The sequence below is a fragment of the Melospiza melodia genome, chromosome 16, assembly GCF_035770615.1.
Source record: "Melospiza melodia melodia isolate bMelMel2 chromosome 16, bMelMel2.pri, whole genome shotgun sequence".
NCBI classification, from domain to species: domain Eukaryota; kingdom Metazoa; phylum Chordata; class Aves; order Passeriformes; family Passerellidae; genus Melospiza; species Melospiza melodia.
The window spans coordinates 2,757,127-2,779,295 of record NC_086209.1 but is presented as its reverse complement, the minus strand read 5'-3'; the positions used below and the strand labels follow the sequence as shown (position 1 = coordinate 2,779,295).

Here is a 22,169-nt window from a genome sequence, read left to right as displayed (position 1 = left end):
ACAAACACTTCTCACAGGAAGACTGGGAGCACAAATACAAGGAGAATTGGAGGACTGGGAGGACACAGTAATGGAAATATTGAGAGATTCACCAGTACAAAGTGTCAGATGCTGAGTCTGGACTGATGAGTGTCTGCAGGGAACTTGTATAAACTACAAGTGGCTGAAGAGAAATAGCCCCAGATTTATCACAGAACAGCCATGGATCAGAAATGCAATACAGCCACTAAGGAGACAAATGTGACCCTTTAAATTTAATGGATCACATTCTTTTCACACAAGAGAGGGAACTATCAACACTGAAATAAATACCTGGTGCCTTCTTGGCCATGAGCCACTTACTGGAATATTGTTCCTGGTCACTCCTATTTAAGGAAAATTAATTCAAATAAATGCAAACAGGATGAACAGAAACAGAACTCTGCTTTTGAGAGGAGGCTAACATTTAATTTGGTCTAAGAAATGAAGGGTTGAAGTCTCTCCAAGCTTCACTAAAAAAAATAAACTCAGCTAGAACAGTTCAAGTGATGACAGACACAGCATTATAAATACACTGGCACAGACAGCACAGCAAGCTGCTCCACCAACAGGTCTGAGAACTGCCTTCCACAGAGCCAGGGCCAAATCCCAAATATCCTCAGCACAGGCCTTTGCTGCTCAGTCTGGGCAATTCCATCTCCTAAAGCCCCCAGGGGAGTAACTCCTGACTCAGCCCCTCATCCTCCTTTTGGCTGAACACCCCAGAAACATTCCCTGCTTTCTCAGCCAACATCCAGGATCAGCTCCATGCTCCAGCAGCCCTGGCTTTGCCCAGAACCACTTCCAACACAAACACTGCACGTGCCCCTTTCAGGAATGTGTGCTTTCCCCTCAGGGATGAGCCAAAGGCTTTGGTTTGCAGTCCTGCTGTCACAGCTCCAAAGGCAGGCTGCTCACACACACAAAGGGCTGCTGTGCTGGGCACAAACCCCTCTGGGAGCCAGGATCTGTTCACCCTCACTCCCTGTCCCTGCTCAGGCTGGCTCCCTGGCAGGTGGGAGAAAACCTTTCTGCTTTTGGAGGGGAATGCTGCAGGGAGAGATTCCTTCCTCCCTTACCAGGGAGGGTCTGTGAGCCCAGCAGAAAATAATGGAATTGTTAAAGCTGGCAAAGACTTTGGAGATCACCAAGTGCAACACCCTGATCACCACTAAACCACGTCCTCCAGGGCCACATCCACATTTTCCAACACTTCCAGGGATGGGAACTCCACCACTGACCTGGCAGGAAGGTGGAGCACCAGGAAAATCAGATTGATGATCATGCTTCACTTCTCATCTTTGGAAATCCCTCCTGTGCTTTCCAAGCCTTGTTTGAATGAGCCAAGGTCCTGGCCTGGCTGTGTCAGGTGTGTCTCATTTAGACACACCCCAGCACTGCTGCCATCCCACTAAAACACCTCTACAGAGAAAGACAGAGAATTTCAGATTTTTTTTTTCATAAACACATTGCACTACTCAAGGTTTTCATCTTTGAATTTAATTAAAGAAAAATGTCTCAAAGTGATGAAGCATGTCTGACTTCCAGCTTCTTTCAATGGCACAAGCCAGTGCAGTAAATTATAGAAAGCAAGCTCAGTTAGAATTTTATTTTCATTTAAAATAAAAAATAGAGAGAAAACTCTCCAGACGTGAGGTCCTGTTAAAAAAGTGGCTGTTCACTTGTAAACAGAATAAAAGTGTTAAGAACACAGTTTCATACAGCTTAAACAAAACCACTTTTCAGAAGCAATACAAGTATGTTACAACACTGTAAGAACACCAAAAGCAGAAAACAAAAGAATGGCAGAAGAATCACATAACATTGCTTACTAAAGTGATAAATAATTGATGGTGAATGGTAATAGCTGGACATTTTTATTGCTCCAATGGTAGTGTGTTGACAAGAAAATGTAGTAAACTGTCAGTGGGACAATAATAAACATCAATTTATGGTTTTGCATATGGAGTTTTGTACCTATCAAGAAAAGCATAGGAACTTTTTTTTTTGTATTTATCAAAACCACACCAGATTTAATAAATTTTTTTCTTTGTTTAAAAGTCACCCATTTACAACTGAACCCACACTCCCTAAAGTTGGGTGTGCATGTTTGAACACTTGTGTGTTCCACCTCTGGGAAAACACCTTTGGGCAGGTGGGGAATCACTGAGGAGGAGCTTTGATGCTCTGCCAGAGTTCTGCACTCCTTCAGTACTCTCCAGATACTAAACTTTCTAGATACAAACCCAAAGATTTCCTGGATAAAATCTAGAAACAAAATTAGTGTCAACATGTTGATGTGAAGAAATAAACACTGATTTGGTAGACAGTAGCTGCTTTTAGAAATCTACTGCAAACTCCCACTCCTGAGAGGGACCAGTGAATTCCCTTTTCTCCTTCTCTGCACAATGGTGTTGGAACCAGCCAAGGCACTTTCTTTACCACTTCCACTCGCTCTGCTGACTTTAATCTGTTACATGGCTACAAATTCTGACAGATACCCTCCATGAACACTTCACCAACTCATGCTGATCATTTACTGTCAAAAATGAGATTTCCAGTCCTGGGAGACAGAATTACCTGTGATGTTTTGGTACTACAGGCCAGGCCAAGCAAAAAGAACCTGGGTAGAGTTCACAGCAGTACTGCCAGCTGCCCTCACCTTCCAGTGAGCTGTGAATCCTGTGTCTTTCACATGCAAATATAATACTGCTGCTGGTTTTGCATTTTAATGCAAATTTATCTACTCATTAAAACATGGAGCTTACTGTAAATGACAGGTTTGGCTCTGGTTCTTTATGTTATGGCCACATAATTAAATGTCAATTAAAACACAAAGACAAGACCCATTCATGGTTTGAAGACTGCACAAGTAATAATTAAGGACAAATTAAAATGTATAGGATTTATGTAATTAAAATGTAAACTTTACAAATTAATATCATGTGCTTAAGTGTTCAAGGCCAGTTTGGATGGAGGTCTGAGCAACCTGGGCTGGTGGAAGGAGGGGTGGAATGAGAGGAGCTTTGGGGTCCCTTCCACCCAACCCATTCTGTGGTTCCATGGGAAGTGCCTGTTCTCCCCTTTGGGCAAGTACAGGGAGAAAACAGAGTTGCATGAAGAAGAAAATCAGAACCTGCTGAGATTTCTTGAGTATTTTGCACAACAAAGTTCTGACAGAACTTTCCATTGTTCTGTTAATTACTCCAGAAACTCATTTGTCAGTAAAACCCGAAGAAAGAACTGAGTGTGCCATTTCAGTTTTGGTTTACTCTGCCTTTTCTGCCATTATTTTCTCTGCTTCCAGTTAACACTCATCCCCAAAAAACAGAAATAAATTGGAGACAACGCTTTGCTTGGTTCTGCAATGGAAATCTCAGTTGCAAGGTGTAGCTAATGATAATTCAAACAACACAGGAGGTTTTTATTCATGTTACAAATGCAATTGCACATTTCGTTGTCACCAATCTACCAGTCAAACAAAGTTTCTGCATGAAATGTGCAGATTTCAAACTGAACCATCAGTCTGGGACAGGAAACAGCACAAACTTCCCTTTGAGTAACAACTTGCATAAAACTGGCCTTCTGTAAACACTGTGTACAAGGAATCTGACCTACTACAGGTATTAGGATGCAATGGTCTGACAAATACTGTATTTTAATAGCATATTGCAAACTGGAGAGATGCAAATACATTCAGAGGAAACCCCAAGTCACCCTGAAACTAAAAAGCAACTTGGGATGATGTTGCAGGGAGTCAGGATGCTGCAAAGAAATGCCTGGACACTGGTAATGAAATCCACCACAACTTGCAGATGCTCAGTTATCTGCTGGGCTTTGTTATTTCTAGTTAGGAAAGGCAAGGGACTTGCAACAATTTCCATTTGCTTTCTTTTATCAAGTGCTCTTGCTTAGATCAGCCATTAGAGGAAGTTTTTCTACAGTGACTTCCCTTCCTGAGATCAGGCAAACAGGGAAGAATCCACAATAATACTGAATTCCACAAGGCTCTCCTGGCTCCCCAGACAGTGCCTGACTGCCCAAACATATTCAGGAGCCCTTTCAACTGCTGCACTTGCTCCCCTCGGCATGTTTGGAATCTCCACTTTGACTGAGATAAAACCTCTTTCCACTGGAAGGGACTTCATGTCACTAAACTGTGAAAATGCTGAAGTGCAACCACCCCAGTAACAAAGGTGCTGCTTCAGCTTGGATTTGGCTGTTTCTGATTTTTCTCTTCTGGAACGAAGATCTCCGATTTGAGGCTAATTTCTCCTGACTTCAAAACAAAATAGAACTTAACATCCATATATTCCTCACTTCAAAAGAGACTTTAGGGTATTTTGTTAACAACAGCTGCCATCTACCCCACAAATGCAGCTTCTGCAGAGGTGAAGATTTCAGCTTTGTATTTCAGGTGCTGCAAACACCAGCTGAAATACTTTTCAAAATAAAGACAGAAATGCTATGCATTTTTCATCCATTTACTAAACAAAGTGCAACTGAGCCCTACACATCTGACATATGTACAAACTATGGCTTTCCCATAAAACCAGTGTGGGTGGGGCTGTACAATCCCAGGGGAACGAGCACATGGAACAGATGCTGGGGATGTTGGCAATAGAATAAGAGCTATAATACATTCTGTAAACCTTGGCATACCACACTTTACATTATGCAAAGAGTCAATATTTACAAATCCATAGTGGGTAAACTAAAGAACCCCCTAAATGTAAATGATGATTTTGCAAAGTGCAGGACAAAACCAGTGCTGTTGATTGCAAGTCCTATGCAAGCAGGTTCTACTAAAATCATTACTACTGGAGTTTACCTGGACATTCCTACTGAGGGTTTCTAGGATTGCAACACTTAGGATGAAATATAGGATGACACAGCTTTAGGATGCACATTGGAGGACAGCAAAGAGAGAAATTAATAAGGCAGCATGCTCAGAACAAGTTTAAGCAGCACTGATGTTAAGATCCCTAGTGGCAACTCTATCAGTTATTGGTAATGTTAAAAATTCAGAGTGCAACATAGAAGCCTCGTTTAACATAAAAAAATGTGCAAATTGTTCTCTTCTTAACAAAAGAAAGTAACAGCAAGGAAGATTTCTACTGAAGAACATTTTTAAGTCACAGCAAAGTAGACCATCTTCTTTCCAAAATCATCTACAAGGCACTAAGGGTAGAAAATGACAGGTAACATGAAAGACCAATGTTGTTCCTCAGTCAGGTCGAAATATGGGGTATTTTGGTAAGAACTCTATTAATATTACCTGTTGAAGAAGGGAAAAAGACAAGAACAGAAGACAGTAACCAAAAAGTTCAAAGCTTCAGCACAATTTGCATGAACATTTGCTAATTCATAAGACTAAATATATCTGAGATAGTCAGTGAGGAGGGAATGTTCCCCAGGGTAACAAAGCAGAGATTGCAGTCATTCTGAAATAGAGGGATTCTGGTGCTTGGCTTTTTTTGGGGTGGATCCCTTTCCCTAAAGCTTACACAATCTTCAATGTTAAAGGGGATAGGGGAGTGGTAGAACCACAGAAATATTTGAAATTCTGCTTTCCTACAAGGTCTGTCTTGTTTAAAACCATGTGAAATTTAAAGCTGGCAGAAAAAAACCCCACCAAAACAAACCAAAAACAAAAACACAAAAGAAAAGGTCCAACCAAAAAAACCACATTGCTGTAAAGATGTAATATTTCTGCAAAATTATTTGAATTAAAGGGGATATGAACAGCACTGGAAAAGAAGGATAGGTGTTAAGGAGCTATGGACTGGTGCTGGTGTGGGAATCACCCCAATGCAGAAAGTCCCAGTGGGTCTCCCTCATTCCAAATTACAGACAAACTGCACATTTGGCTGGGAGAGCTTTTTGCACAGGGTCACCACTAAGTGAAGGGTTTTCTCTATTAAATCATAGTTCTGTTGAATAGCAATAAATAACAAGCAATACTCACATATTCCATCATATTGCTAGTTTCACATTTCCTTTTACTCAGCTTCCAGTGCAAACCAAGCTAAGGAAATAATTAACAAAGGATTAGCACAGCCTTGTTTGGATGGGTAATGCAACAAGCATTAGCAATACTGAATTATTAGCATCTATTATCTATCTATTTATTATTTATTAGGATTTATATATTTACAGTATAAAGTAAGGAATTAGGACAAGATTGTAACATCCTTCATTGCCCATACTCTTAAAGCTGAAAAAACCAAGCACTCTTTTCTTACCTTATGATATAGTCTGTTATTTTCCCATTCTAATAACTTCTGAATTGATCTTCTAGTCTAGAAAGGAAGTCAGAAGTGGATCAGAAATGGTTCAGCAGCTGCTCTCATCCAGCAGGATCTCACTGCTGCATTTCTGGCTAAGGTGAATTTATAGTAAGTTAAGTTTTGTAAAAGTAGAACAAGCCAAAGAAGAAATACATGTAAGTCTTATCACTTCACTCCCCTTTTTTCAAAAAAGGAAAACACTCATGGGTTTTTTGTTAACTTGGAATCACTGGAAAAATTCCTAAGATCAAGTGCAACTTAGGCCTGTGGCTTTTCCAGAGTTCATTTAGTTAGTAAGAATCCTTTTGAATTTGGTGTTTTTACCTCCCACAGGCAACAGAACAAAGTCTCCTGGCCAAATCCTGCACTCACTGCAGGTGTTCTGCTGAAAACACACATTTCCATACATTTGATTTCCAGATTTTGCTAAGGGAATTGTGATCTGGATCTTGGAAGAAACTCTCACCACAAAACTCCAGCTCACAACAAATTATTTTCAACTCTTGGCTACCAAATGTGTCCTTCATGTCCTGCTCTTTCCACGAGTGTGGAGAGGAGATAATTTCTCAAGTTCCAGTGATTTTGAAGGTCACACAGAGACAGCTGGGATGATCCTGCATGGTATACATTTAATTTTAATCACTGCATGGTTGTTATCACCCTCACACCCCTATGCAAGTGCCATCATTTCCCCTACCTGGTGCATATTCTCTGCAGCCTTGAGAATTTCATATAATTAATGGGCATTTATTTAGATTTTCACTGGTACAGGGATATTAAAAATGGCTTTAAAACTGCAAATACTCCTTTTGTATCTCTCAGGCATAAACCTCTGCAATAATTTAGTTAAAATGAACTGAAACAAGTCCTGTAACTTTTTAGTGATGCAGCTTCAGTGATGAGCACTTCAGTAAGTTACCACATTAATGCATTTCCAATATTTACTGCTGTGATAAATCAATTCTAAACATAAACCACAGAGGCAATTGACTAAAGTGCTTTCCAAAATTGTTACTTTAGGACTGATTACAGGAGTGGTCAACTCTGTTAGGGGGGAAGTCTAGAAAATAAATTTGTTCTTGTTCCTAACAGAAACAGCACAGTAAAATACAGCAAATAAAGCACCACTCTGAAATGCTATGGTGCCTATTGCATACAAAAAAGTGATTTTTAAATTTGAAAAATATTTATTTGGGAGGTGGAGGGAGTGGGGATGGGGGTGTGAAGAGGAGAAGTGATTTTTCAGTCTCATTCTGCCACTCTTTGAAGGTCATGAAAGTTCAGTTCTACACTCAATTCTCAGACCTTGAAAAATCCTGGAAATTTAGAGTATCACATATTTCATTCTGTTTGAACTGAGAGGAGATCAGCTATTCTTAAAACTGGTAATTTGGTGTAATTTCAATTTTTTTTTCTATTTTCTAAGATGGAAACCAGAATAACCTTTTGAATGTGAAATCAAACCAGGGTTTTAAAATGGGGAAGACATTATGAAAAGTTACTTAACCCTACCAATAATTTAAAAATCCATAGGATGTGATGAAAGATGGACTCACTCTTTTGTTAAGACAGACCACAGGCCAGAGGCTGCAGCCCAGGGTGCAGCAGCAGCACAGGCAGCCACAGAGCAGCCACTTCACATTGACAGGGAGGTTCTTCCTCAGGCAGGCGTTCACTCGGCTGATGCTGGTCTTGAATTCCTCAGGGGCCACCTGCAACAGAGGGCTCAGCTTCAGGGAGAGCAGCACAGGTGAATTTTCTCACAAATTGCCTCTACAGGTTCAAATGAAAAGGAAATGACACAATCTTCTAAAGCACTGGTCACCCAGTGAGCATGAAAAGTCATTTTCCTGCCACAAGTTCATTTCTGGTGTGTGCACTGCACAGACCTGAGTTCAAAAGCCAAACATCTTTTAGATGAGCAGCTCATCTGTATTTATTGCACCAGCAATTTAAAAATGGGCCTGAAAACACAATGGGCCCAGACAAAATCAGAAGTGGGACACAGCTGGGCAGTACATGCACTGGCTGCACTGAGCAAAACCATGGAACAATGACAGATGTCTGCTTTCCAAGGGAGTGTGGGAGCATTGGAGCAAAACCAGGTACCACAGAAAGGGAGAAGATTGTCCAAATTAGTGTCACACCAACCTAAGCCTACATTGGGCCTGGCTGAAGGCTCTGTCCACAAATCACTTCCTGAAGGGGCCCATAATGAAGCCACAACTTCCCTCATGGCTGCTTCCTAAAATAGGGAAGCCTGGGAAGGAATCCACTGGATTGTACTGGCAGAGCAATGCACCTTGTACAGGGTGAGGAATAAAACCTGCTTACTGAAAACTAGGTATAAAATACTAATACCTAATACTAGGTACACTTATACCTAATACTAGGTATAAAATACTAATTTTATACCAATACAGGTATAAAATTCTAATTCCTGAATTTCAAAAAGTTTTTGAAATTCAGGAATAAGTATTTTACACCTGTATTGCCACTGCAGAGTCACAGTGGAATCACACATTTTGTATCAGAAAGAAGCTCTTTTCTCCAATAACTGCATTTCTCACCTACTCTTTTCTCCAATAACTCACATTTCTCACCCCAAATCCCTCACCTCCCTACAGAACCCAAGTCACTCCATCTGACAAGCCAAACATGGATTTGAGGCAGTGACTCCAAGATGACACCCTTGACTCTAATGCTGTCCAGCATCAAATACACAAAGCAGAATAACCCAGGACCAATGAGACCTGACCAGGCAGGCACAACTCAGAACAATTAAAACCCCATTTTTCCTACCTCCCTGCCATGTGCATGCAAATCCCCAGTGTGAGCCTGCACACAAAGCTGTGCCCCACAACCCCCAGCCAGGGCAGCCCAGCTCTGCTCATCTGGCTCTGCAAACAAGGGCAGCAACACCAACAAAAGTTCATTTAATGACAAAGATCCTTTTCAGCAGGGGCAAAGCCACGGGGCAGGAAATGGAGAGGACCTGATGCTGCTGCTCTGCCTTTTGAGCTGAATTCTTTAAAGCATTGCAGGGAAGGGAGTAAATAAATACAACATCTGTTTCCTGGCCATTCAGGTCACCAGGCACTACAGAGTCAGGGGGCAGCTGGCCTTGCACACCAGCCAGGCCTACAGTTAAAAACATGAGAACTTCATTTGTGATTATTTTACAGCAGGAATTAATAAATACATAGAAAGTAATTATTTTGTCCCCCTCCCACATTAAATAGACTGTTTTGTTTTACATCTACAAATGGAGCAACTTAAAAAAAATGTCTGTTTTACAAGAGGCAGTTTAGGGGAAAAAAAATAAAAGAAAATGGTCAAAGAAACCCCCTGAGATCCTTTGTACTGAGACATCTGCAATGAAAAAAATCCCATTGTAATGTGGCAAACTATCCTGGTACTTGCATGTCTCTGGAACAAAGTTTTATGGATTTCTTTGCCAGTGCCAGATCTTGTACTGGGATATAACAAATACCAGATGCACATGAGCAAAACCATTTCATCTTCATAGTGGGAGAGTGTTTTGTGGGAAAGAACATCTGGGCTGGTGGTTTTCAGTAACCTCAGGCAGCTGCTGCAGTCACTGCCTCAAAGTGAACTGAGATTCCTCCATTAATTGGCATTCTCTATTCCTAAGGAAGTTTCCATGGGCCTCATATTTAGGTATCTACAAATGGCACTTCCTTTGGTAGATCTTTTAGAATTTTATGTTCTGTTGATGTGAAATATAAAAATAAGCAGGTTTTTTTTCCTAGAACCCATTGAACCCATTCATACTTTTGTAATGAGACTTCCTAACGAAAGAGAATGTTTCCTTTTCCTTCAGACACAAAGTTTACTGGACTTTGACAACAACACAGCCCAGCCTCCAAAGGCAGCTGAACAAACTTGCCCAAGACAATGGAATGGCACAGCCCAGAATTTAGTTTAACAAGAACAACCCTTATCAGTGATGACATCCAACATGAAGAGAACTCAACCAGATTCTCAGATCACAGATGGCAGAAAAATTTGGGACCTAAGAAGAAAGCCCAGGGAGATTCCCTATTCCTGTGATAATTTTTAGGGACTCACTGTTCACATTTTCAGATGAAAGTTGAAGTACTCTCATTCCTGCAGAGCAAATGGCTAAACTAGAAACCAACTTTGGATGCCACTAAGCACCAGAAAATTCCCATTTCAGGAGTTTTGGTCTGATTTTACCTTAATATAGCATTATGAAAGCAGCACTACCTGCTAACTCACCAAATGTTTTCATGTAAAGCTGAATCACTTGGCTACAATATAAAATGAAATTATTTAAGATGCCTTTGACTAACCCCAACTATTGGATTGTTTCTGCCTTTAGGAAATGGAATCACAACAAATATTTCTGTCACTAATGTCACATCTGAAACTAAAGGAACTGGACAGCAAGATAAGCCTCATGTTGTGATAAAACAGAAGAAATCACATTTCTGTTGCTCAGTTTACAGCTCAGTGACAGTTAAGCATTGTTACACAGTGATTAAGAAGAAAATACCTGTAAATAACTGTTCTAATCTAATAATGAAATGGAATCCAAATGAAAGTCAGCACAGAACTGTTGATTTTCTGACACAATTTGAACTCCTGCCTTCTTGCAGGTACAGCTTTTGAAAGGTGTCTGTGAAGGGGCTGATGTATTTCAAACAAACAGAATTAACAGCTCCTCCTGCACAAAGAGCTCCCTAAGAAAGCTCAGTTTTGAGGAATTCTGGAAATCTCTTGGAGAGTTTGTGTCTGGCTCTTGAAAGAATGAGATAAGCACTTTGCTCCTGGCTGTGCTGTACACCTTGGGAAGGGACATCAGCTCCTTTGAGGAGGGAAAAAACAAAAAAAAAAACATAAAAGGAAAGGAGGGGGTGTCATAATATTTTACAACAGGATGCAGAGAATCTCCAAACACAGGAAGGGAGGCAGCAAGGCCCAGCAGGCCTGATCTTCCTCCTTCAATCATCATCATCAGCAGCCCTATCAATCACACAGCACAATGCCCAGCCCTCAGTTTATGGCTCCCCCTGCCCTGCACTGCACACTCCTCTCTGGGCAGGACCCTTTTGTTTCAAAATCAGAGCAGGAAATTCCACTTTTCCCCTTCAGGATCACTGCCTCCATCACTTTCTGGTCACCTGGAGCAGTGGGTGCTATTGTGCTCCATTTCACAGAGAATATTTTGTTAAAAGCTTTTTAAGAGAATTAATAATCCTGCAAACCCGCAGCACACAGAATTTAAATTTAACCAGCATTCCAATTTAGGCCAAGGTCCAATTACATTATTAGAAGTTAAATATTGCCTCTGTATTAAATGTAGTCAAATCTTTTCTTATAATGCTCCTCTGAAAAGCAGCCTGGCTTGGGATTTACAAACCAGGTGAGTTTGTGTCTCATCCTGCAAGACAAATATTAATCCAGCTGAATGAGCCACACCAAACACCTGATGCACCTGGGATTTTTCTTTCCTTTATTATTTTATTGTCTGTGCTTTACCCTCAAATGTACACATCCACCAAGGAAAGCAACAAATGAAGTCTCAATTAAACACTGAAGATGTAATTACAGGCATGTAGCTCCAGGCTAACCTACAGCAGCTATGCAGGCTCTGGAAAAACTGGGAGATGGGAAAATGGGGGAATGAGGGGATTCCAGATTGCAGAAAAAGAAAATCAGAAGGTTTGCTGCCTTCATGATGTGGAGGGGCTGAGGGCAGGAAGCTTAGGGAAATTACTGACACAAGAATGTGGCATAAACCCCAAAAGTTTGTGCTTCTGGGAGAAAGGTGTAGCTGCAGTTTTCTCTAATTAGGATTTTCATCCTGCTTTACCAACCTTCATCTTTTACATCTGTATTTATTCCAAAGAAAACCAGCACCACTGAGAACTCCATCAAGCCCATCTAAAGGCTTCATCTCTTACACTCCATTAGCAGATGGGATTTATTATTAATATCAATTCACAAAGCCATTCAATCTAATGTTACACAGGCAATATGAATAAACTATAGCATTGTCTTAGAGGAGCTGAGGACCAATGCAAGTTCAGAGTAAACATTTTAATCCCAATTTGTAAATATTAACAGTCACTGTTATTCATAAATTTTGATTTCATAAAAAGCAAAAAAATTACATTTAACCACAAAGAATGTTAATGTAGGGTCTCAGTTCAGTATGACACTGATTGTCATTATTGTAATTATTTAACAGGGTATTTGAAGAAAAACTTACTGAAAAAATGACTGAATTTTCATTTCCAATAGAGATTAAGATGATTGACTGCCTCAAGCAGAGGAAGAAGCAGATTCTTTATTTCTTGCAATATTACAAACTGAAAGACCCACAACTGTGGTTTTTAATGTCTTTCATGGCAGTGGTGGCAGGCAGGAAGAAAAATGTGTTTACTATCTTGTTAGATTGGTGCTCTCCCCTGACAAAAGGGAATTCATTTCCTTGCTCAGAAAGCCCCTCAAATCCACAAGACAACAGAATATCCAGATTGTCAGCAGAGGAGCATCCCCACATACAGCAAATCCCTGCCCATGCCACTCCTGCAGCACTGATTACACCCAGGACAAGAAGGGTAAATGCCAACAGAAGAATTTCCTCTTTTCTGGCTTTGCTAAATTAAGTCCAAGCACTCAAGTGAACTTTAAATTAAGCTTTTGTTCACTGTCTGTTTAACAGGAGGACAGTCAAGTGGAAAATGTGACAGCCACTGATGCTGGTATTAAAAAGTGTAGACAATATATTTTAGAGAGACAGAAAGAGATGAAATTATATCATTAAATTTAGTTTTAATGTTTCTTGCCTGGCATTTTCCACAGGCTTATTTATAATAAACTACAACTTGAGCAAAAGAACATCAAAATTGTTTTTTTCCAAAATGTATTGTGGCTGTTCAGTGATCAGAAAAGAGTGAGCCTCAGACAAGGTGGTGAAATGTAAGTGCTGTCAGCAGCCCTCACTGGAATCAGCAGGATTTGTCTTTCTGAGCTCAGTGAGATCCTACAAGTCCCAGGCTGATTTTCAGCACCCAAAACTCCAAGCAGAAGCTGCTGTTCAGGGGTGCTGCTGGCAGAGCAGCTGGGCAGCCTCAGCACAAGGGTTTGATTCCCTGGGCTCTGGGGTGAAAATGCAGGAGGAGAAAGCCCAGCTGGATCTGGCAGGAGCAGGAGCAGCCACTCAGCTGCATTTGGTGATTGTTGGGATGACTCAACCTCTGCAAGGGGCTGCAGAGGGAGTGCAGCTCTATGGGATGACATGAGACAAAGTAGAAAGAGCCAAATAAAGTTTTTTCTTCCCAGATTCTGGAAAAGATACATGAGGGGGATGTAAATCAAAGCAAAAACAAAGCACTAGAGAGTGAAACAGCAGGAAGGAAAAAATTCAAGAGAAAAAGAATTAAGCAATTAAAAGATTAAAAAATATAATTACAAAAATAATTTAAAATTAACTAAGAATTTAGCTAAGATTGAATTAATAGCTACAAATTACTGTTTCTCACACTTGCATTAAGTAAGATGACAGGACTCCAGAGAAAGCAAGAGACTTGTCACCACTAATTTTCAGAACTAAATGGTAATTGTGAAAATGTACTAAAAACCTCCTTAAGTTGTAGATTTAACACTATGTTTTGTTCTGTACAGCTTCAGCTAAAACAGATTCACTTCCAGAGCTTTGTCTAAACAAACTCAAGGCTTGTCAGGCATATTCAAAAGAGAGGTCTAGTGTTTGTAGAGATTTAATTCAGCCAGGAGGGAGCACAAACTCCAGGTATTTCAAAAGCAAGGTGAAGTGAGTGCTGCTTTCATGTCTGCATGGAAAACAGTGGGATCCATGGTGAGCTTTGCTGTGTTTGGAATGTCAATAATGATAACAATCACTGCAAATCCTTCTTGTTTCCAGCTGCACTGAGGGTGGGCAGTGAGCAGCTGGGTCACACAGGCCACAGGGAACAGTTTTGAGTTCATGCTCAGGGATCCAACACAGAAACCACTGGATGCACTGGCTCCTCCCATTGAAAAGAACAGTTGAATCTCACACTTACCTTCCCTGTCAGAACAGAAGGAAATTCTGTATCAAACTTGTTGCTCAAGCCAAACCTTGAAAACAAAAGAGACAAACAAAATATATTCCACCTAACTTACTTTGTTTCCCTTAATAAAAAAAATGTAATAAGAGTTTTTACTTTAAAAAGAAGCCACTGTTAATGTTTTTTGCCCTTACATTTGCATTATTTCACGGGCTTTGATCTCTGTTAACAAAGGTCTCTGTGCATTCAGCCATTTCAGACACAAACACAGCTCTCCTTACTTCAGTACCTCCAGAATGCAAAACTCCTGTTCCAATTGGATGGCAGCAAGTTTCAATCTTTGATTTCTGTAAGAAAAAACCCTCCAGCTATGAGATCCCAGGTTCAACAACCCTTTTACTTTCTTACACATGCAGTTGTTCCACATGCAACAGATGAAGTTTGTTTTAAGGAACCCATTCATCATCATCTTAGAAATTTATAACTATGTGGTTTTAAAAACTTCCTTTGGGCTGAGTTAAGGTACCTCATAAGAGCCTACACAAAGGAGACTTTTACAACAACTGTGAAATTCAAGAAAATTAAGTTTTGGGTACCACTGTGACTACTTTTCATTGAAGTGTTTTGGGGTTTGAGCAAAAGGTTTTCCTTATAACCAGTGAAAGCTCCAGGGAGCTGGATTTGGCTTGTAAACCTGTTACCACTTATTCAAAACTCCTGAACCTTTAAAATTCAGTAATTTAACAAAATAGCTGGCCCTCAGCTACAACCTGCATGTCTGATGAAAGTTAAATATATTGTACATCAAATCAGCTCTGCTAAACTATCTCCTGAGTATATGTGTTGAAAAAAACCAAAATACCTGAAAGAATCACTGCCAAAAAGAAGAGCACAAATACTTTGGAGTTATTGAAGAAACAAACTTTGCTTTGAGTCAAACTGACACCTGCCATACTCCAAACTGGTCCCAAACAATACCAGAATTGCTGAAATATCACAGACTTGTGGGATGGTTTGGGTTGGAAGGACCTTAAAGGTCCCAAACCTCCCTGGACATCAGTGCCCATCACCAGATCTCACACACACTCCTGTGCACTCTGTAATACCCCAGATACACAAAACTGAGAACTGAAATTGCTCCCAGGTAACAAAAAATCAAATCAACCCTAATGAAGAGAGAGGCAGAGCAGAAGAACTTGTGCTGGCTCTAGAAACCCAGTAACTGAAATGTTTGCCAACAACACTGGTGGAGTTCAATCCAGTCCTTTGATGAATAATTTAAATTAGAGCCTCTTGCAAAGAGCAATATTTGTGCAAAACGTTACAAAAATCCCCAAACAGTAAAGCCAGTAAGATTTTAGGCAAGCACAAAGGTTACTAACATAGCACATTTCCATTCTCTCTACTTTGGTAAGTCAGCCTCCACATTTTGTACCTTTTCAAGCTGAAATCTTCCAGGTTTTGTAATGTTATATATTTAGTTTTAAGGAAGCTTGGAGAGCAATGAAGTAGTCTTCCCAGTCTTAAAAAAAAAAAAAGACTAAAATTATAAAGCACATTCCCAAGCTTGCTTTGAGGAACCCAGACTTTTCTGTGCATCAGCAATGGAACAACCTGGAATGACCACAAAGCAGGAGCAATCAGACAACACAATAAAAGAACTACTGGAAAATTGAAGAATTATTTACTCTACCCATCTAACAGACCAATTCCACTAAATCAGCCAAGGGTCCATCTTGTCCTCAACACTGATTCTTACAGTGGCCAGGAGGAGTTTAGGATACAGCAAAAGAAATGAAAAAAAAAAGAGCAAAGATGTCCCAGCTGCTCCTCAGAACCCTCCTCTGACCTTCAACAATCCAGAGTTCAAACACTTCCTAAGCCATAGGTTGTGGCTTTTATCTCACTGATCAAATATACTCATGAAAATTCCCATTGCACCCCAATTTCCATAAAGAACAAGTTAAATTAGTGCTTTCTGATTAATCTGATTAGGAATGCAAGATCACAATGTGCTTTGGGTTAAATTTCAAAGCTGATGTTGGGACACATATATTAAAACCCCCAAATAACTCATTTTTTATTAGTTGCCAAAACACTCCCTTCAGCTGCAGCACATCCAGGAAACCTGAGTTACAGAATGGCATCACTCCCACTGACACCTGTGAGTGCCTAAAGAATATAACTTTATGTTTTAATTATACTTTAAACACTTTATTTAGTCAGAATCACTGATGGCCTTCAGCACAGTTTTACTGAAAGATCTCTGGAAGTTTTACAGACTATTCTGTGATTATTTACTACAGGGCTTAGAAACATTAAACTCCTCTTAGATGGAGCAAGGGGGTGACCCAACAACCAAATAAAATAAAAAGATTGAAGCAGGATGTTATACAGTTATACAGCTTTACACCTGTATAACTGTTGTGAAAGTACTGAAGTGTATAACTGTATAACTGTTGTGAAAGGCAACTTTGTGAAAGTACTGAAGTGTTATTAGAACCTTCCATGTAAAGAAGTTAAAATCTAAAGTATTGATCAAGAGGTAGTTAACTTAATTAGACTTCCTACAACAGACTGGTTTTCTAGCATGAGCAGGAAATGAAATCTTTGAAATCTATGAAATCTTCTAAAATTCAGTATATTTAAAAATGACAATAATGAATTCCAGTAGCTGTCCCTTAAGTCATTCAGAGCAGCAGCTGGTGGTGATTTATTTCTGGGCCAGTTCTGTGACTCCTCAGTGCAAGCTGCCCAAAGTGTAACATTTAGCAATTCAGATCAGTCACCCACGTTCTCTGTTGCACTTTCCTCACTGCATGACAAGCACCTCCCAGAGCCAGGCACTGTTTCCTGGAGGCAGAACCAGGATGACCTCACTTGCCACTTGTGGCCCTCCTTCCCTGTTTTCATGGATGGCACCAGGCAAATCCCATCACCTCATTTCCCCCATCTGCAGAGAGGTGAGAACACAACTTGTCCCAGGGAGCTATAATAAGAGAAATGCATCAATCCCTCAGTAAAGGCTGAAATGAACATCTTGAACCACCAGTTGCAAACCCCACCTGCAACAGGTAGACAAGATAATGTTTATCAGTTTACAAAGCAGGAGCTCAGGCTTTCTGTCCCCAGAACTGAAAGAGGAAGAGTTTGGAAATACTTTCTTACATTTACAAGAGAAATATTTCAAGGTGCTTTGCCTTTTTATTTTATTTGACTTAAACCTCACCTCATTCCCAGCTCTCCCACTCCTGTATTTATAGATAGCAATCAGCCTTACTAGACTGCACAAGTTAAACCTGTTCAGTGAAGCTCTCCAACCCCCTGTGAGCAGAGCTCCCTTCCCCACACCTCATCCAGGTCATGTTTAACCTCTCTGCAGAGTGGAGCTCACACACTGCTCTTTGTGAGGTCTCAGCTGAGCCTTGGCCAACCTTAGAGGGTAAAGATGACATTCCTCAAGAGCCCTGAGCTGAAATCTCCTTGGACATTTAACATTCCCCAGTTCAGAACATTCTCCTGTGGAGCCAACAGAACTACCCAAGAATCCTTACCCATGGATGATGTTTTGGAAAATGAATTTTTTGGTAATGAATGGAAGGCTGAGGTCATTTGCTGTTTTAAATACATGGAAGGTGGAACAATACCAGATAATACTCAAATGTTATCTCAACTGGCTCTTCCCTCTCTTCCCCAGCTGATGAAAATAAACTTTTCATCAGCACCTGTGGGTCCCTGGGGCACTCCTACAGAAAACAGGATACAACACCAAAAGTTAACTTCCACCCAGACTAGGAGGTTTGCAGACTTCAGCAGCAAGCTGGATACTAATGGCAAAAATATGTTTAATTGCTATTTCATTACCTCATTACCATCCATCCAAATGGACTTAATGATATGGAAAAAATATAGCAGATAAATAGAACCCTAAAGGCAAGTTACAGTTTGCTTACTGCTCTGTTTTTGGAAGTTATTGCCTTTGCTTTGCTAGGCATGAGTCAGTCCTCACTACAAATGTCTGTGCAGATCCCTGGATACACCAAGCAGCCACACTGACTGTGGCAGAAACAGCAGACAAGGGGTTCAAAACTCATCAAAAGGGAATTGCAGAAGAAAAGGACCTAGTAATTTATCTGTGCTAAAATTCAAAAGCTTTCAAAAACAATAAATATGACAGAATTTTTTCAAAGAATCCTGGACAAGATGAACATTGATTTTTGCCAACCATTTTTACACACATCCTCTCTAACTAAAATAAAACAAACACACATTACATGGTCATTCTTACCACACACAGGGGTAGAATGGCTAGCAAAAGTAAAGTGGGAAAAGCAAGATCCTGCCAAATACCCTCAGGAAACTCCTGAAATTTATATTTAGTACTGTTGGATACTGCAGAATAGTTACTCTGTCAGAGCAAGCAGCTCACTGACAAGGTCATAAGAATAAAAAGTCTCTTGCAGGAAACTGAGTATTTGAATCTACCAACTTGGGAGTTTTGTAAGAGAACTGGACATGAAAAGCTGCAGCAGATGACCCTGGAATTTGAGAACTATCCCTTCTCTATACACCAAAAGTATCCAAGAAGGCCAGTGTCAGCTGAGGAACAGGAGACATCTGAAACAAAAATCCAAGGCAAACAATGGCTTTATAAATATAACTGGTTTTCTTTTTTTTAATAAAGTCTGACCTGCCAGGACAGATATTTTCATTAGCAAACAACCCCAGGTTTTCCTGGATGATGTCTCTCCCTTCAGTAACTGGAGCAGGCTGATTTCAAAAGCAGCAGCCTCTGTGTGATCAAAAAGTGACAGAGTTCCAACACACAAACTCCTTGGGAAGCAAACCAGTTCCCATTTAACAGGAGGTTGGGATTATGAACTCCAGTGCCCAGGGTTTACTTGCATTGTATTGGTAACATCCAAGAACTGTTTTTATCAGTATAAGGAGATTTTAAAATACAGCATGAGCTGATAAAAGCTGCCTCCTACCATGCAGGTAGGTCCTGTTACAGGAAGAAAACTGAGAGGGGTGGGAGAAAGGGAAAATAAGTTGGATGGGAACAAGGGCACATAGCTAAGGATTTCCACTTCACTGACAAGAGTGCTTTTTGTGATGTAGACATCCCTAGTTCTTGGAGATGCTCCTGCCCATCCCAAAAAGATGCTGGAGCCAAGCAGGACCTGTAAGTAACATCACTAACACACAAAAAGCATCACAGAAAGCAAAGCAGATGAGTGTGTAATGCTTTTTTCCAGTTCAGCACTTCAAATCAGGTAGCTCCTAAGATGGGTACTTGGTATTCTGAGCATCTTTGCCTGTGTTCCACCTCTCCTTCAGTCAGGCCAGCAGCTCTTTGGGGTGAGGACACAAAGAAATTCCATCTGCACGAGCAAATGCACTGCGGTGCAGCAGAGCAACTCCCCACTGGCACCAGCTCAAGGCAACCCTGAGGACACAGAGCCAGCCCCACTTCCCCAGCATGGCAGAGCCTTTCCCAGCCACAGCTTCTGCTGCAGGGCCTTACGGCACACTGCACCTACTTACAGAGAGAAATGGCAATTTTATGCAGTCCAAACACAAGCTCGGTGGGTCTCTGCACAATACAGAAATTTCAATACCTCCCTCCCTGCCGTGAAAATTAACATGACAACCAACAACTTGTTAAGGATGCGCTTGCTTCTATTTAATTCTTCAGCTTGCTGGAGCAGGAATACTAAGAAAATCCCTACGAGTAAACATTACATATAAGGAAACACAGCTTGCTCGTCTTCTGTTCAACTGTTTAAATGAGCAGCAAACATTCTGGCTCACGCTGTGTTCCAGTGATAAAAACACTCAATCTAAACCAAACTCTCAACTAAGTTCGGGGCAGATAAAGTAGAGCACGGGCAGGAGCCTCCTCTGCAGTGCAGTGTGGGGGCTCCCTGGCTCAGCTGTGGCACACAAGGGTCACAGTGAGATGGTTTGAACAGGCTGTTCGTCCTCGCATCGCCTGGACTTTGCTTTTTATCTAACAAATTGTTTGGATAAAGAGGAGCAAGCAGGGAGGGCTGCCAGGGCTGCGCTGCAGCCTCTGCACCGACAGCCAACTCCGGCTGTTCATTCACGGCTGCCTGGGGGTTCCCTCGAGCTACCGGAAAATGCCCACGTTCACCAAGTTCCCCTCACAGACAGGGGACAGGGGCGCAGGGCTGCGGCTCTCGGCCCCGCAGGGCGGGAGCCTGGGGCCGACAGGGCCGGGGCACGGAGCTGCCGCTGCCCTCACCCCTCCCGGCGCTCCCGCCCGGCTCCACCGCCCCGCCACACCGGCCCCTCACGCTGCCCCCGCTCCTTCCTTACACGGTGATGTGCCCGGCGCCCCGTACCGCTACGGGATCGGGCGCGTCGCGGGGCCGGGGCAGCTCCTGGCTCCGCACCACGGGCTCGGGCTCATCCTGCTCCTCCTCGTCCTCCTCCTCCAGCTCGTAGATCGTGTCGAAGTCCGCCATATTGGGCAGCAGGACGCTCATCGCCGGCCCTCCCGCCGCGCCTGCGCAGCGCGCGCGGGGGGCGGGGCCGCGCTCGGCCACGGCGGCGGGAGGGCGGCGCGCAGGCGCAGCGCGGCCCCGCGGGAGCGCTGAGGGGAGCGTGCCGCGTACCGTGCCGGGCCGCACGGTGCCGCGGTCGGGGCCAGGCTCCCCGGAGGCGGTGGGGAGCAGCCTGCGGCCGGTGTTGGTGGCCGCTCAGGTGCGCGCCCCTCGCCGCTCCGGGGCGGCGGGTAACGAGCCGGCACGGGGAGCTGCTGAGAGGAGTTAGCGTTGGTGGTTACAGCGAAGGCGGAATAACCTCGTTGAACTCTTAACTTGTGTTCATAGACTCGCTCTAAGCCTTTCGCGCACACGGAAGCGGAATACCTCTACTATCGTTAGTAGAGTTTATAACTGCCCCGACCTCCCTTCCCTTCCTGCTGCCCCCGCCTCAGGTGCGCGCGCGTCCCTTCCCGCCCCTCAGGTGCGCGAGCGGCTCCTCAGGGGAGTTTTAATTTGCTGCTTATGCGGAAGCCGGGAAAAAACCTCACTGGATTTTCATTTTTTCCCCGAAAAACCCCACAAAATACCCTCAAATCACCCCTGAACTTCGGCGTACAAGGTGCCTGAATATCTGTACTGTTATTACTGCATTTATAACTCGTTCGCGCGCCTCCCTCAGGTGCGCTCGCGCCCTTTCCCGCCCCTCAGGTGCGTGAGGGGCGGCTCCTGAGGGAAGGCGGGGGCAGCTGCTGATCCTCCTTTATTTTAACCTCTTTTCCAGGTGTGTTTCTGTGACGGTTTTAATAAAAACAGCCAGGTAGCGCTTTCCGCTCTTCCCCTCCTGTTTTTGCCCGCTGTGTCGCTCCCCGGGACGCCTGAGGTGAAGATGAGGGAGGGCGGGGGTTGTGGAGTTTTCCCGGAGTTTTGGGGTTTGTTGGTAGGTTTGGAAAGTGAGTTATGTGCACAGTAATGGGGTGGTGAGAGAGAAGAAAATCCACATAGGAACAGCAGAACTTGGGGAAAAAAAATCTCTTAGAATACTTCAGGGGAATGCCCCTATCAGCACACAGGTGTAAGCTATTATTGAGGTAATAAACACTTAATTACTCACCTACTTCAAATGGAAAATAATCCAAAAACTATTGGTGTTTCTAATTGCAATAGAAGAGTGAAAAATGATATTATGAGGGGGGTTGGTCCTTCTTAGTATTAGCGTAGCTCCTATGAAGTGTTGGCTCTGGTGTGTGTACAAATCAGAATTCCTGACCTGCAGGTACTCTAAGGAA

General features: G+C 42.3%; 1 protein-coding gene across 1 annotated transcript; it reads right to left on the bottom strand.

The window, feature by feature from the left end:
- Positions 1-1,502: 1,502 nt before the first annotated feature.
- On the bottom strand, positions 1,503-20,891 carry CHIC1 (cysteine rich hydrophobic domain 1). Its single transcript, XM_063170308.1, has 6 exons — positions 20,714-20,891; positions 14,387-14,441; positions 7,865-8,020; positions 6,264-6,320; positions 5,987-6,046; positions 1,503-5,296 (listed from the first exon to the last, which is right to left on the bottom strand). Exons 1-6 carry the CDS (start codon positions 20,881-20,883, stop codon positions 5,246-5,248), a joined length of 549 nt encoding a protein of 182 aa, XP_063026378.1. The 5' UTR covers positions 20,884-20,891; the 3' UTR covers positions 1,503-5,245.
- Between the last annotated feature and the right edge of the window lie 1,278 nt (positions 20,892-22,169).

Excerpts from the sequence above, each read along its gene's own strand:
- CHIC1 (XM_063170308.1), bottom strand. The coding sequence starts at position 20,883 with ATGAGCGTCCTGCTGCCCAATATGGCGGACTTCGACACGATCTACGAG. Across the intron at positions 6,047-6,263 it reads ATAACAGACTATATCATAAG|CTTGGTTTGCACTGGAAGCT; the intron begins GTAAGAAAAGAG and ends TTATTTCCTTAG. Across the intron at positions 5,297-5,986 it reads CTAGCAATATGATGGAATAT|GTAATATTAATAGAGTTCTT; the intron begins GTGAGTATTGCT and ends CTTCTTCAACAG.